The sequence below is a fragment of the Nanorana parkeri genome, unplaced genomic scaffold (genome assembly GCF_000935625.1).
Source record: "Nanorana parkeri isolate BGI_ZX_2015 unplaced genomic scaffold, ASM93562v1 scaffold620, whole genome shotgun sequence".
In the NCBI taxonomy this organism is placed as follows: domain Eukaryota; kingdom Metazoa; phylum Chordata; class Amphibia; order Anura; family Dicroglossidae; genus Nanorana; species Nanorana parkeri.
Genome location: NW_017306888.1, coordinates 529,849 through 545,642, shown reverse-complemented (window position 1 = coordinate 545,642; position 15,794 = coordinate 529,849). Strand labels below are relative to the sequence as shown.

The 15,794-nt window shown below is 42.0% G+C and overlaps 1 protein-coding gene across 1 annotated transcript in view; it reads left to right on the top strand.

Annotated features, from left to right (window-relative positions):
- Positions 1-13,943, top strand: part of SAE1 (SUMO1 activating enzyme subunit 1) — a 48,613-nt gene extending 34,670 nt beyond the window's left edge. Inside the window, exons 7-9 of the mRNA XM_018562979.1 lie at positions 8,876-9,020; positions 13,461-13,530; positions 13,626-13,943. Coding sequence (XP_018418481.1) covers positions 8,876-9,020; positions 13,461-13,530; positions 13,626-13,718 — 308 coding nt within the window. The 3' untranslated portion in view covers positions 13,719-13,943. The remainder of the gene's footprint in view (positions 1-8,875; positions 9,021-13,460; positions 13,531-13,625) is intronic.
- Positions 13,944-15,794: the final 1,851 nt, after the last annotated feature.

Below are 15,794 nucleotides of genomic sequence, written 5' to 3'. Positions count from 1 at the left end.
CCTGCATTTTACAAAACCCCCAATCTTTTTTTTTTTTTTTTTTGTAAACCAAATCAAACAAATATACATTTGCCCAGCACCAAGTATTTCTTTACATTTTTGCCCAAGTGCTTAGTCGTCATGTTTCCAAGCAGCTGGCTACATCTCTCTCAGCTCCGCTTCCCTTAATTTCCTGTCCAGTGCAAGATCACAAAGGACAGAGCAGTCTCCAGCAGCCATCCATCTACTAGCTTGGAGAAGGGGGAAGTGGAAAAACAGGGAGGATGGGAGTATTTTGCCTTGCTATTCATGTGCTTTTTTTGGAGACACACAAGGGTGACTCCATAGAACTCTGAAAGGGAAAGAAGCCACCCAAAAGCAGGACATCAGGACCGGTGCTCGGGGGACCAGTTGATTTTGCAGGAAACGTTTAAAGATCAAGGAGCAGCATCCATTGAAAATGATTTCATCAGCATTTGGAAAGGCTTAGAAACCTTTTGACTTTAATATCACTTTAAATGCAGGTCACGGAGTGGAGTGGAGTTCTGCATAACCCTATAGAGAACTACATGATTGCAGGGGAGGCCAAATACGACTTTGACTACTCACATTACCAACGTTTTTTTTGTGTGTTTTTTTTTTTTAAAGCTGAACGCTGTGCACAAAATATTTTATTTAAATATAATCCATAAAAGCCACAAAGGATATAAATCCACTGTGTTTGCATCAAATGCCTTTTGCAGGCTCAGTTATTAAAGCGGGCCTTTACCTCCTTTAACTAAAAATCACATCATACAGCTCTGCATGCTGATATGATATCATCTTACATTCATTGGTTAAACAAACCTATTTTCCTTTTTACTTATTGTTTTTCCACTTCCTGGTCCTCTTTGGCATTAGTAATGCAATTTGCTAAGCGTTGCATCCTGGGAAGATTACATCAGCAGAGCAATGCTGGGAAATCTCATCTTTAACCTCATGAGATCTCAGGGAAAGGCATCCGCCCCAGGATGATGTGGCATCATGGTTGTGCTGCACATAGTTATAGCTGCGCGGAGACCTAGCAGGCCCAGGCACTACAAGCTAAAACTACAGAGGGGGCGGATACCAGATCAGTCACCTTGCACAAGGAGGGAGAGAGCAGAAGTGACTGGTCTTTAATACAGGAATCTTCTGCACAGGGACAAAGTTTCACACTGGGTTACTGTACAGATCTGGAAGAAATACAAAAATTCAAGTAAGAATACACATGGCTCTTTTATTTCTACAATATGTGCTTATCTTGGAGTTCAGCTTTAATTCCACTTTTTGATTACTGCTCCAGGGGCAATGCACATTTATTAATCAATTTTTATTGCGGTACAAAGTAATTGCAAATTCAGCCATTCAAACGAATAAAAAAAAACAAAACAGGTCAGCGATTTGGTGAGTTAGTGAACAGCTGCAGTGCATGTTATTTGTTAGAGATATATAATAGGCAGAAAATAAAGATTAAATAGGTGATAAGAGTCCTAAATTACAAAGGAAAAAGGCAACGGAGAGTCGATATTGAACATTTACTCCTAGAGAAGATATCCAGCAATGGCCTGTGACTGTACAGGACAACGCTTTCTAAAATATTTTCTTATTTTCACTGTGGAATATATTCCATATTTGTACTTTTTATTCTGAAGTTAGATTATTAAGCAGATTGTCGTGTGTAGCTAAAGGCACCCTGTCAGGTCCCTAAACAAATCCAAATACCAGTACCCTGCACCAGACGACTTGTATTTGCCTATTAGGTGCCCCTTATGTCTAAACTGCCCCATCCTTACTTCCCCATTCCATCACGCAGACTTTTTCTGTGTCCGGGAGTGGCGAATGACTGGGTCCACCCTTGGCATGCCGTGCTTCCATCCTCCAACCCCTACCTACTGACTGAGGCTACAGCGCTTATATTGGGGATGAAGGTTGGACAAATGGGTCCATGTTGAGTTTGGTATACCAGTTCTTTGCCAGCAGGCTTCTGGTATTTTGGTTTGTTTAGAGACCTGATAGTGTTCCTTTATTACTCCCAGGCCTCTGACTGGTCAGATACGATAAAGACAATTGTTCTCTATAGTGGCTGTAGTTGTCACCATTCATTGACTCTCCGTGCTGGACAGGTAAATACTAAGACATGCAGTATCTGTAATGTATCAGTCACTGTGCAAAATGTGAATGGGCATTAAGCTGCCATGTGAAAACGGAAACAAATGGTAGATTTGCCCTTAGCAACCAATCAGAATACTTCAATTTTGCCAGTGCACTCATAGCATTCTTGTGGGTAATAGCCCAGGGTGCCTTTGCTCTAGGGCAGGGGTAGGCAGCTGTGTTGAAACTGCAAATCCCATCCGGTCTCTGGGAGTTATATCTGTGACTGTTGGTTTTTGCAATGCCTCATGAGAGTTGTAGTTCCAGTACTGCTCGAGTGCCAAGGTTGCCTACCCCCTGATCTCAGGTTATATTTAACAATGCAGCAGCTCTGTGTGGCAGTTTGATCCACAGCTCACATTGTTGACAGTATCTGTCATCACGCTTTGTGTTGCTGGTTTCCAAGTGTCCAGTGGGAGGCAGTGCAAGAAAGAGAATTGTCAAGAAAGCGTCTCCAAACAATGTGTCATGATTCGGTAGTCTGGGTTCTGTGGTGGCTTTCTAATGGAAAATGTCTTTACTCATCTATCTTTATTTTCTTTACAGTTTCACAGCTGTAAGCAATCAACAGTTCATGCAATAGGTCACTTGGGTTGTAGTCGGATATAAACTAGTCTACAGTTGGGTGTAGACATGAGCCAGACTGTAGTCAGCAGAACCAGTTTGATTTTGTGGTGTAGATCTTATCAGGGATCAAAATTCTCAGAACTAATCTGCGTTGCTTTGAGACACAAGCTAAAATACTAATGAAAACAGCTGTAATCCAGTGGAGACTCGAGTGGCTCTCGACCACTGGGATACTCTCGTGTGACTCTTGACCACTGGGAACAGCAAAAAGTTTCCCAGCACACTCACCAGCCAGCATGCAAAAAAACCTGTCTAACCGCTAAGGTTTTTTCTTGACCACTGGGAGACTCGAGTGACTCTTGACCACTGGGAGACTCGAGTGACTCTTGACCACTGGGAGACTCGAGTGACTCTTGACCACTGCTAGGCTTGGTCATGGTGCAGGGGGAATATGATTAACCAGATTGACCATAGGTCTCTCGCTCAGCAGGTGGTGGAAATGTCTCTCTTTTCTAGAACTGAACATAGCACTATGTTCTCTTTTGGTTAATGAAGGTATATAGCATGCAATGTCAAATTCCCCTTTTCCTCCTTTCCATGGACAAGAAATGGTCAACTGGCAGTTGTGGAAATTTTTTCCAGCAGTCTAAAAAAAAACCTCTGCATGTGACGTTGAACTTTTCCAGCACTGAAGTGGTACCTCTTGTGTCTTTTCCAGACTTGGACACATCTTCCCACAATCTAGGAGCCAGCTCTAAAACCTTAGGAGACCAAAACAATTCTGAGATGACACAGCTGTGTCAATTATAATTTGTCTCGCGCCATACACCACTGTGTACATTCCAACAGCCAACTGTATTCATTTTATCTCATATTGCACCGTGCCTATCTAGATATGTAAACTGAAAACAGCTGATGGAACTCACAGCTATGTAGATTATAAGATTAACGTTGCGTTGATCTGATGTTGGATGCAGAGATCATCCCGTGTCTAGGATGGTGTTTGCGCTGAATTGCAATGCTCCACTTTCACTGCCTGACACGGTCACCTTACTTTCCCCAGCCAAAATCTCACTGGAGCTCTTCACTGGTGCATTGCAACCTGCTTCCACCTTTGTCTGGGCTTTGAGCCCTCCCTGGTCTTACTGCACATGATGTCCTCATTGCTCTAGTCCCACCAAGGACGGTATGTGGAAGTGGATTACAAAGGGAAAGGAGGTAATACCTGCAGCCAGGACAGTCGTTTAGGTATACAGAAGACAATGATGCTGTGCCCTGCCTGACAACCCTCACCGTATCCTCTTGAATGCTAGCAGGGTGGGGGGGGGGGGGCAGCATTACATTATTTTTACGTTACACTCGTGAGGTTTTTTTTTTTCCTCATGGTGATTTACCTTCAATTCCTGTCCCATAGACTCAGCAGGTGAGAGAATTCCCATGGAATGTCACCACCAAATGTATTCCATTTTGAAGACTTTCCCTTTATTCCTTTTTCAGTGACGAGCCAAATTTTGGCATTTTTCCTCCTCCTTAGTTCCAACAACAATGGTCACCAGGACAAATAGAGAGGATTATTCTCCCCAGCAATGACAAAGAGCAATACAAACCTGTCAGGTTAGGTTCACACCTGCACTACACCGCACGACACCTGGGATGTGCATCACGTGATTGCGCTGTACTGTACAATGCAGGCAGCGATTGCCACGCGGCCCCATTGCTTTCAATGGGGTGACATCCGTGCGGCAATCACAGAAAAAAGGTACGAGTACCTTTTTGTGATGCATGAAGCGCAGCTGTTTTAGACGCTATCGTGTTCGGAAGCACAGGCGGAATCGTGATGGTAAACCGCGCAATCCGCCTGGCGCGACAGGGGTGCCATTAGAAAATAATGGCACCACACCGCGATCGGTTCACACATTGGCGACTCCTGACCGCGCAGCAATCTGCGTGGAATCGTGCACGATTGCTGCACGGTGAGGTGACTCCTATGTATGAACCTAGCCTCAGGGTTGCTAACCCTCCTCCATTCTATAAGAATCTTTAAATAGAGTTTTCAGGCTCCGGATATACTTTAAACTCATGGCCTGCATCTTGCCCAGCTATTTTAGTGTTCCATCTCCACTTTAGAACAAATGCTGACTACTGCGGGGGTGGGCTGTAATAGGATGATTCGGGGGGAGTGGAGTGGTAGACTGGATATAGCAGCATGACACTGGTTCTGGCTGTCAACAGAAACGGCAACCCACAACAAAATTAGACAAACATTGGGCATAGACATCCTAGTTTGTAGGGGACATTTTCCAGTTGCCTGGTGATTGGTATTTGCCCAACCCTAGTGTGGTTGTTCCCCTATTCACAATGGTACACATCTGCACAGCTTGTGTTTTGCTGTGGCAGCATGCACTGAGGTTGCGTGAGTCTGCATTTACCATAGAGGAGACCAGCCACCTTCCTGAACATAATGGTTTGCATTTGATCCAAAGCGTGCAGAGGGTATCAAGCTGCCCTTCTAAACACAGGTATAGATGCATGCATATTAGCCCATCACACGATCAAGCAGGACTTTCATACCTACTACCTTTTAGTTTTCTCTCTGTAGCTCCCAAATACTAATTTTGAATGTGTTGAGATGTTATGTGCCATACCTAAACCTTGGTAATCGTGGCACTACGGCCATACTAGTAGTCCCAACACATGGTGTGAATACATAAATGAACATTTTTCGTATAATGATACCAGTGGAAGTAGAGCATAACCTCACGAAGGATACTTTTGGATTCTGTAACATTTACAGCTTTAGTGCAATGACATGCTTCATGTGTAATGTAGGTTAAGGTGTCCATGGACATTAGACATATGCCTTGAATTCGGGCAAGATCCTTTATACCTGTGGGACTCTGAAATATTGTAGCACATAACCTTGTAGGTTATTAATTCTAAATGGAAATCCACGCATTTCCAACAGTGATGGTGATAACTTACACATGTATGTGAATTCTGTGATTGGGAACCTTTTTAAATACAAGACTGAAGCTATGTAAAGCTAAAGTGCTTATGAGCCAGAACTGTGAATTCAGTTTATCAAGATTGGCAGGGCTTGAAAATAAACTTGTCCTCTCGCCGAGAGGACGCCGGAGCCGGCTGGTTTAACCGCTTCCCGGTCGGCCGTTGTAATTAAACGGCCGGCCAGGAGCTTCTTGGATGGCTGTTTACATACAACCGGTCTGGCGGCTGTAGAGCCGCTGGATTGCTTGTATAATGTGTGCGCCCCCTTCGCCGCTGCTGATCCCCATTGTGTCCGCGAGGCCTCGGCACCTGCAGGGGAGGCTCTGTCACTGAAGATCAGCGGGAGATCATCACATGATCGCCCTCTAATCTCCTCCTCATTCTCTGAATGCAGGAGTGATGTGTATTACATCACTTCCGTATTCAGCTGTCATTTTCCAGCTTCTGTAGCTGGAGAGAAGCTAGTGAAGCAGATCTCTGCTTCATCAGCTTCTTTGGGGGTCACTAGGTGACATTAGGGGTGTTTAGGGTGTCTCACCTGACTGGTGAGACAGCCTAAAATATTTCAAGCCCCGCCCATAGAATACTTCCAGACACATTGGGATCCCCGTAATCTAGATCACACTAATATGCAAATAGTGAGTAATGCTGATATGGTTGTGCAGTGTTCCACTTCCTCCTAACCCAGCACTTTTTTCTTATAACCAGGGAGGCTTCCCATTGAAAGTAGTGAAGGGGGATCAGAGCAGCACTATGAAAATTCAAGTCACTGCCTATTAGAGTACCCCAAATTTAAAGAATTCATGGTGCCCTTTGTAAGTAAATCCATGAGCTAAGCTGAGCCCACTGCCATGAGATGTGTTAAAGGAGAATTATGAGGCGAGTGATTTTCACTCAGCCTCATAATCTGAGCCGACCTGTGACAATGAAACTGTCATAGGTCGGCTCAGTAGATCGGGAAGTGAGCGAACACATACCGTTGCTCGCTCACTTCTCAGTCTCTCCCTGCAGAGAGCGGTGACTGTCACGGCTCCCTGCAGGGATTCCCCTCCTCCTCGCTCCGATACTCCAGCGCTGACCTGCGGAACAGACGGGAGAGGGGGCGGGCACAGCTGGCTCTGCCTCTAGGTAGGCAAAGCCAGCTGTCACGCAGCTGGATGGCTCCAGACAGCATTGTCGGGATCTGTTCCGGCTGCGGCGTCTCAGTATACCGCGAGCTGTAGCTTGCGGTATACTGAGCTTTGGGTGACGGGATGATGCTAGTTTGTGTCCTCCCGTTACCCTTAGGAGAACTATGGGGAAAAGCACTGACCCCATAGTTCTCCTTTAAGCCCACAGATTTTCTTTTTGAAATGTCCACAGATCTGCTATAAAACTATCACATTGCGGGCTCATGTCCACTCATGTAGAGCAATTTAAATTTATTGTAAAAAATGTGATTTTACATCTTCCAACTCCTTTTAATATTCCCAATTCATTTTTACATCCAATAGGCCTTGCATTATGATCACAGGTCAACATATATACATTTAATTACACTTCTATAAAAATATAAAAGGGATTTGTTGGTGCCACTGGTCCCCAGTATGGTGTATAATGAATGTTTTGCTGAGCAGCCATATTTGAGTAGCCTGGGACTGCAAACAAACTACCTCCCCATTCCTCTTTCCCTCAAACACTAAAGTCTTCTGAATTCAGACACAAATATCTGTGCTGTAGATCGGGCTAGGGAGGAAGCAGATTGCTAGAATGACCAGTACACCAGGAAGATTGCAGGGTTGTATTATCGGTAATGCAGAGAAGATAATCAATATGTACAGTGAGCAGTTCTGCTGATTTTGGCTATATTCAACACATCAAGTAATTCATCCCTGGTGATTTGTGCCAGATTTGGGTCCACAATACTACATGTGTTTAACTCCTGAAAAAGGTGGAGGTCTGTGACCCGCCGAAACGCGTTGGTGGCTCTATTAAACTTTTTTTTTTTTACTCACACTGTGTTGTTGGCACAGTCATTGGACTGGATATATGCGTATATCTTCAACCCCAGATTCCCTTTTATTTGGTACGCCTTGTTTTTGTTGAGAGCTGCCTCACTGAAGCCATTGTGCTTTATGACGTTCTGACCGATCTTTTGAATATTTCAATCCAGTGCCTCACTTCCTACGTGTTTCGGTATTTATAGTCAGGCATTCTCCACCAGGAAGATTACAGATAGGGGTTTATTTATAAAAGTTCCACGCGGCTCTCAGCACTATTGCCCCTAGATGGTGCTGACGCGTATATCAATTTCTTTACTCTATCAGCAACACTTGGGGGCGCTAGTACCATGTGAACGGCGGAATTTTTATCAATGAACCCCATCGTTTTTCCACTTGACTCTACTGTGCGTACGAAGCAGAAGATACGGCTAGACGTTTATGCAGTTGTTTTTTTTTTGCTAGGTCTGCTTTAGCAGCTCTGTATAGATACAAAGAAGATCCTGCAAATTCACAAAAACATCTTGACAGTTACCAAACTTTTGTAAGAACATATGTCAGCTCACTTCCAGGAAAGATCCTGTTCCGCTTGTCATGTGACCTCATGTCACCAGTCCTATTTTTAATATTCGTAACGGGTGTTTTCTTGTAAATGTCACATTGGGATTTATTTTTGAAGTAAATACTTTTGGAAATTGAAACTTGTATGTTTATGGGAAACAACTGATTTAACTGGGATGTTATTTTATAGAAATCGATTTTCTAAATGTCAATGTCGCCAACAAATGTTTGCCTCCACTATGTGGGTGACAGGCACACTTCACAGTGAAATGCACACCAGCCTAGGATGAAAAGTGTGAAGTGCTCTTTAGGTTTCGCCCACCTGTGGCTTTAGTGTTGAACATTTTAGATCTAAACATTACAGCTGTTACTTGTCCGCAGTCCTTTACTGACACCTGGCAGGAAGTTTTTTTTACTTGTTCATAGGATATAAGAACAATTAGGTTTGTTTTTTTCTAACTCCCTGTCACTGATGCACAGAATAGCTGTAGAGGTGGAAGCAGAATGGACCACAAAATGTTATTGCAGGTCTTGTATGCTTTGATTTCCTCCTATTGATACATTGAGTATATGCAGCTCATGCACTGATGAATCTCCTGTTGTCTCCACAGTAATAATGAAGTTCCGCACTGATAAGGGGAGGGACCCTCAGCCCAGCACATTTCAGGAAGACTGTGATCTCTTGCTGCAGATTCGCAATGATCTGCTGGATTCCATGAGTCTTAACCCCGATCTGCTGGAAGAAGACTTTGCAAGGTGATTTTGATGATTTTTTTTTTATTCCCCCCCCCCCCCTTTTTTTTTATTGTTGTGCAAAATGTTTGCATATATCTCAATTCGCAAAGCTTTACACATGGATAAGAATCTTTACTTTGTCCTTTTACGCTCATCCAAAAGAAAAATGGGTGCTACGGTAGTCTACGGATGGCCACCGTCTCAGTGATTCGAAAGAATATGGACACAGGCACTCCAACGACAGAATACGTCTATTTATTCAATAGACGTATTCGTATATACGTCCATATTCTTTCGCACCACGGTTTCTGTCAGACCGCGTGCATTCGCATCCCCTGCGTCTTTCCTTGCCTCCCTACTGAAGATCTCTACTGCGCATGCGCCCATTCCATCTTCCTGCTCGGCCACTCGGGAATCTTCAGACGGGAGCAAGTGGCAGTGACGGAGGTAAGTAATTACCTTTTGTGGTAACTTTATATTTTGTTTTTGCATATATCTGCTGCTTGCTAGCAGTAGATATATGCAAAAAAAACCCCCAGAGTTTAATTATACTTTAAGACCTCATTCACCTGGCCCTTGTCTGTCTGTTTTAATTAAACACAGGAAAAATTGATCTGGGGAGTTTACATTTGTTTATACTTTACAGATTAGTTTCTCCTGCATTTAAATGTGCATGTGTTTACACGCATGTAGACATGTTCGGAGTATCTGCCACTGCGCACACACAATTCTATTTTTTCTAAATGCAGCTAAACTGAATACACCTGGATGCAAGTCAATGCACAGTGTGCATTATACGTTTTATATGCATTTAGAAACACCCTATAAGGGCATATACAGTGTGTAAAATAATTATTTGATCCCCTGCAGATTTTGTAAGTTTGCCCACAATGAAATGAAAGGTCTATAATTTTGATCATAGGTGTATTTTAAATTATAGAGACAGAATATCAACTAAAAATTCATGATACAAATGTTATAAATTGAGTTGCAGTTCAGTGAGTAAAATAAGTATTTGATCCCCAAGCAAAACATGACTCAGTACTTGGTGGAGAAACCCTTGTTGGCAAGCACAGAGGTAAGACGTTTCTTGTGGTTGGTTACCAGGTTTGCACACATCTCAGCAGGGATTTCGGTCCACTCTTCTTTACAGATCTTCTTTAATTCCTTAAAGTTTCTTGGCTGCCGCTTGGCAACTCGAAGTTTCAGTTCCCTCCATACATTTTCTATAGGATTAAGGTCTGGAGACTGGCTAGGCCACTCCATGACCTTAATGTGCTCCTTCTTGAGCCACTGCTTTGTTGCCTTGGTGGCATGTTTTGGGTCATTGTCATGCTGAAAGAACCATCCACAACCCATCTTCAGTGTTCTGGCTGAGGCAAGGAGGTTCTCATCCAAGATTTAACAATGCATGGCCCAGTCCATTGGCCCCTCAATGCAGCAAAGTCGGCCTGTACTTTCAGCAGAGAAACAGTCCCAAAGCATAATGTTTAAACCTCCGTGCTTGACTGTAGGGATGATGTTCTTAGGGTCATAGTCAAAATTTTTCTTCCTCCAAACACGGCGAGTCGAGTTAATTCGAAAGAGCTCATTTTTGGTCTTATCTGGCCGCAGAACTTTCTCCCAATCTTTCTCGGAATGATTTTAGATGTTCATTGGCAATCTTTAGATGGGCCTATACATGTGTCTTCTTGAGGAAGGGGACCTTGCGGGTGCTGCAGGATCTCAATCCATGGCGGTGTATTGTGTTACCAATGGTTTGCTTGGTGACTGTGGTCCCAACTGCCTTGAGATTATTCACAAGCTCCTCCCGTGTAGTTCTGGGCTGATCCCTCCCTTTTCTCATGATCATCCTTACCCCATGAGGCGAAATCTTGCATGGAGCTCCATACCGATGGCGATTGATGGTTATTTTATATGCCTTCCATTTGCTAATAATCACTCCAACATTTGTTTCCTTCTCACCTTGCTTCTTGCTGATAGTCTTGTAGCACATATAGCAAGTCTGTGGGGGGAGCCAGAATTATTGTTGGTTGGTAGGGGATCAAATACTTATCTTACGCACTGAACTGCAACTCAATTTATAACATTTGTATCATGTGTTTTTTCTGCATTTTTTGTTGATAATTCTGTCTCTATCATTTAAAATACACATATGATAAAAATTATAGACATGGGCAAACTTACAAAATCTGCAGGGGGTCAAATCACTATTTTCCTCACTGTATAGGTGTGTGTGTATATGCGAGTATATATGTGTATATGTATGTATATATATCACACACACTATTCTAGAAACCAACAGATTTCTGTCCAAACATGGCTGAGCCATATATAAGCCATATTAAGTTGGCCTGCTAGCAGCCATGGTGTCTAGCAAAATTCTGATGAGTGACCCTTTACTCCATCAGGGAAAGAAAGAAACATATTTAAGGACCCCTCTTCATTTGGCTGCATAGCATGAATGGCCAGGTTTAATATAGTGTCCTTTGTTTTTCCATAGCACAGCTGTGTTCATTGCTGTACCACAACGTCATCACTTACCATTGTAGAATACCTATAATTGTGCCCGGCCATGCATGTGTAATCTCCATTAGAATAAATAGAAAAACTGATCGTCGCCCACTGCAGAAACAGGATGCAACAGTGATTGTACAGGGATAATGTTGATTCTATGACTCTTAGGTGGCAGAGATGTTCAGTGTGAAAGCGCCAAGGTGGTTTATATTAAGAAGGTTAACACCTTTTTGGAGCTAACCTATATAGATAATAAATCTCTAAAACTTTGCTACTCCACCAACCACAAAGCAGAGTTCTGTGGTTTACAACCAGCTTCCTCAGACTCTTTAACCCCTTCGTGACGGGAAACGTACAGTGTACGTCTTGTCACTTTGTGCCTATATGACTGGCCACGTACACTGTACGTGACGAGTTATACCAGGCTTTGTAATGCCGGTATTTGCTGATTCTCAGCATTTAACATCATTCATTAATGTCTCAGTATTGAGGCATTAATTAATGAAATAATTAAGCTTTTTGTAAAAGCTTCTTCCTTTCATTAATGAAAGAATGAAGCCGTTACATGCAAATAGAGGACCGCAATTTCCCGTATTTGACAGCTCAAAATAGCAGAGAGGCAGCAGTGACTCACCTCACCTCTCTGCTATTTGTTTTGACAGCTCGAGAGCCCGATGTTTAGATACATTTCACTGAAAGGATACAATGTATCTCTTTTAGTGAAATGTATCATTTCTGATCGTCTAGGCACGATCAAAGAGCTTTTAGTGAGATCTGAATCTGACTAAAGTCAGGATCAGTCTCTAAGGTTATTATTAGCTGTTCCTAAGTTTGGATCAGCCTAATAGCCAAAAATAAAATAAAAAAGTTAATTTATCAAGCTGTCATAGTGATTGCTTGATATAAACTGACAAGAAAAAAAAAAGTTTTTTTATTTTATTTTTATTTTTTTTACAAAGTGTAAAAAAATTAAAATAAAGTGTAAAACAAAATTAGGAAAATATAAATTATATATAAATATATTTTTTATACTATAATTAATATAAAAAAATTCTAAAAAAAAAAATAATAATCAAAACTTGTGAAAAAAGTGTTTTCTTCTAGTTTTTTTCCTAATTTTTTTATTTTATTCAAACTAAGTGAGGGGTTAGGTACACATATGTGATATAATTATATAGCCCTATCTGTCCTCTAAAAAACAATATATAATATGTGTGGGTACATTTAGTAAGAAAGTATATTACTGCTGTGGAAGAATCACACAGCAAAAATGTAAAAAATGTGTCAGTCATTTATGAACAGAACCTGAAAACTAGCTGTCATGAAGGGGTTAATATGCTGATTGGTTAGAATGATGCTTGTATTTGTCTCTATGATGTACCTTATGTGCCATGTGTGGGTTTGGGGAGATGGCAGAGTTCATATTCGGGGAATTAAACAGGATCTGAAGACGAGCTCCTCTTCACTATTCCAAGTCTATTTAAATGTAGCTTTGTCTTTCCTGAGTGAATATACATTGTAATGGCATCGGAGAACAATGACATTTCTTAGTCTTTTGCTACAACCAGAAAGAAAAAAGTAGAGGTGCAGTATAAATGTTATGTGACTGTTGGTCACTGACCTGAAAGGATTGGTCCAGTTTCAGCAGAATAATAAAGTTGTTTAATGTGCTTGAAACGCATATCTTTGGAATTCCAGCTGTGTGGTCATCTGGTGGCAGCCATTGTTTCTTGAAGTCATGAAGCCCTTTTAGCTCTGGAGAAGGTCCACGGAACCCTGATCTTTAAAAGTGTCTTTGAAGACACACCTCCACAACCTGTTATCACTGCCTTCATCCTCCAACCAGGAAAACACCCTTCACTTTGATATTTAAAATAAAAACTGTGTCAAACTGATATGAAGCAAGGCACTTGGTGATTTATACTTTGTTTACTTCTATTTCAGTTATTGTTTTTCGGAGATGGCACCTGTCTGTGCAGTGGTGGGTGGTGTTTTGGGTCAAGAAATTGTGAAAGTAAGTATGACATGCAGGAGGCACATGCAATTTGTATTCTTGAGGTTTTTTTTTTTTTACACCCTGACAATATCTCTTTCTTTTTCTCTGCCCAGGCGCTGTCCCAACGAGATCCTCCACATAATAACTTCTTTTTCTTTAACGGGCTTAAGAGTAATGGCATTGTTGATTGCTTAGGTGCCAAATGATGTGAAGGAGGCCCACTGGCTGTCTTGGAGCGTGTAACGGGATATTTGCAAACATTGGACCAATATAATGGCTCTTTTTAGATACTTTACCTCACTGTTAAAGGACAGCTCCACTCAAAGGTGATATCCGTTTTGATGGGCACTGGTTGGTTGAATTACATGGCATCTTCATTTTTTTCAGAGATGGCCTTGTTAAGATTCCCCTGTACTGAATTATGTTTTTCGCCCCCACCCATCCACCATGTCATATTGACGGTGCCCTGCTCACAGCTGACCTCCCGAGTTTTTTATTCAATACAACAGAGGATTCATGAGGGCAGTGTAACTCCACCATTTGGCTTTGCACTGGCTGATGGGTAACTGGGAATTCTGAGGGGATATCTTACTACTGGAGTCTTAGAGATGTAGAAGAAGTCGATATATCTATCATTCAGCTTGTGCAATCTGATATCTCTTTTGGGTGGATTTGTCTTTTAATGCAGATTTGTAAAGATGTTAAGCAAAATAAATCAGGCTTGTTGAAGTGGGTATTTCAACTTTTCTGAGAAATGTAACACTGGGAAGCCAAACCATGAATAAACAAGCTTGTTGCGTTAGTCTGTGCATGCTTGTAAAAACGTCACTATATACAATGGGTACATCAAAAGTTTTTGTTATGGGGTATCTACTGAGATCCTCCATTTGCAATAGAAAATTCGTATAGGCACAACATTCAATTGTGTTATCGTTTTACCACATGGCAACAAGCACAATTTGGACAAGCACAGAGTATGTGGCTGGGCAATTGAGACCACTTAAAGTAGTATTAACCTGTCAAACTTTTTTTCAATAATGAATCCAGATAAAACAAATATACATTGCCCAGAAAAGTTTTCCTTTAAATCTGTGCCTCGCTCAGCGCCACTTCCCTGAACTTCCTGTTCAATACAAGATCACTAGTGACTCCACAGTCTCCAGCAGCTGTCCATCTACTAGCTTAAAGGGAAGGGGGAGAAGCGAGGATCAGAGAGCAGAGGATTTGCTTACTCTGCTGTGCCTTTGGTGTGTGGAGACACACAACTTACTAGCACACACAAGGTTGGCTCTATAGGACCCTGCAAACAGGGTATCGGGTCCAGTGCTCAGGGGATCCGCTGATTCTGCAGTAAATTAAACTTTTAAACGTCAAGGAGCAGCATCCATTGTAAGTGATTTCATCAGCGTTTGGACTGGCTTAAAAACCCTTTGACTTAAATATCACTTTAAGAAGTGTTTGCTGGTCTGCCTTACAATATCAGATTTCCCAGAAAGGAAGTTATGCTTAAAACACCTACTTGGTAGGTTTCCCAGCCCTCTTTGTATGATGTGCTGTGTTGGTTATCCCGTGCTGGGTATCCAGACGGTACATTTTTTGTGGGATTTCTTCAAAATAGTCAAATTGTGCCTTGGCTGTTTTATTTCAGCTGCCTGACTGATTCTTGCGTTTCTATAGAATCTTTACTCTTTAAGGCATTTTACATGAATTGTGAAGGAACCCATCCAGGTTGATTTTGATGTAGCTCACAGAAAGCTTTCTATCACACATCAGGGCTAATGGATCAGGTGTGGACTAGTTCCATATTTTTCTATAGTGCAAAGTGTTAAAAACACAGCCTAGGGTGCACACATGCCCATAGGAAGACCACTTTGGTAAACCTCCTTTTACACATTTGTCTGTTTTCAAGAGAATCAGGTGAATCCCATTTGATGTTATAGGCCCCATGCCATGTGTAAGACTTGGTTACTTGGGGGGGGGATTTGGACTTGTGAGATCCAGCTATATTGCTGAACATTCTAAAGTTTTTAGTCTTGCCTTATGCGATTCATCCATTAAAGGTTAACTCCACCCAAACCTGACACAGTTAAATCACCTGCCAGCTTCTTCTGTCTCAGGGATACCCAGTATTGGCTTTAGTGCCTTCCAACAGGTGCCACTTTCTTGCAGTTGAATTCTCCAGCTCTTTTTTTTTTTCGTTTTCATTATTGTATTCATTATAAATAATCCACTTTGGGAGTGTGACTTCATCAGCTGTTACAACGCCAACTGTTGCTGTGAAA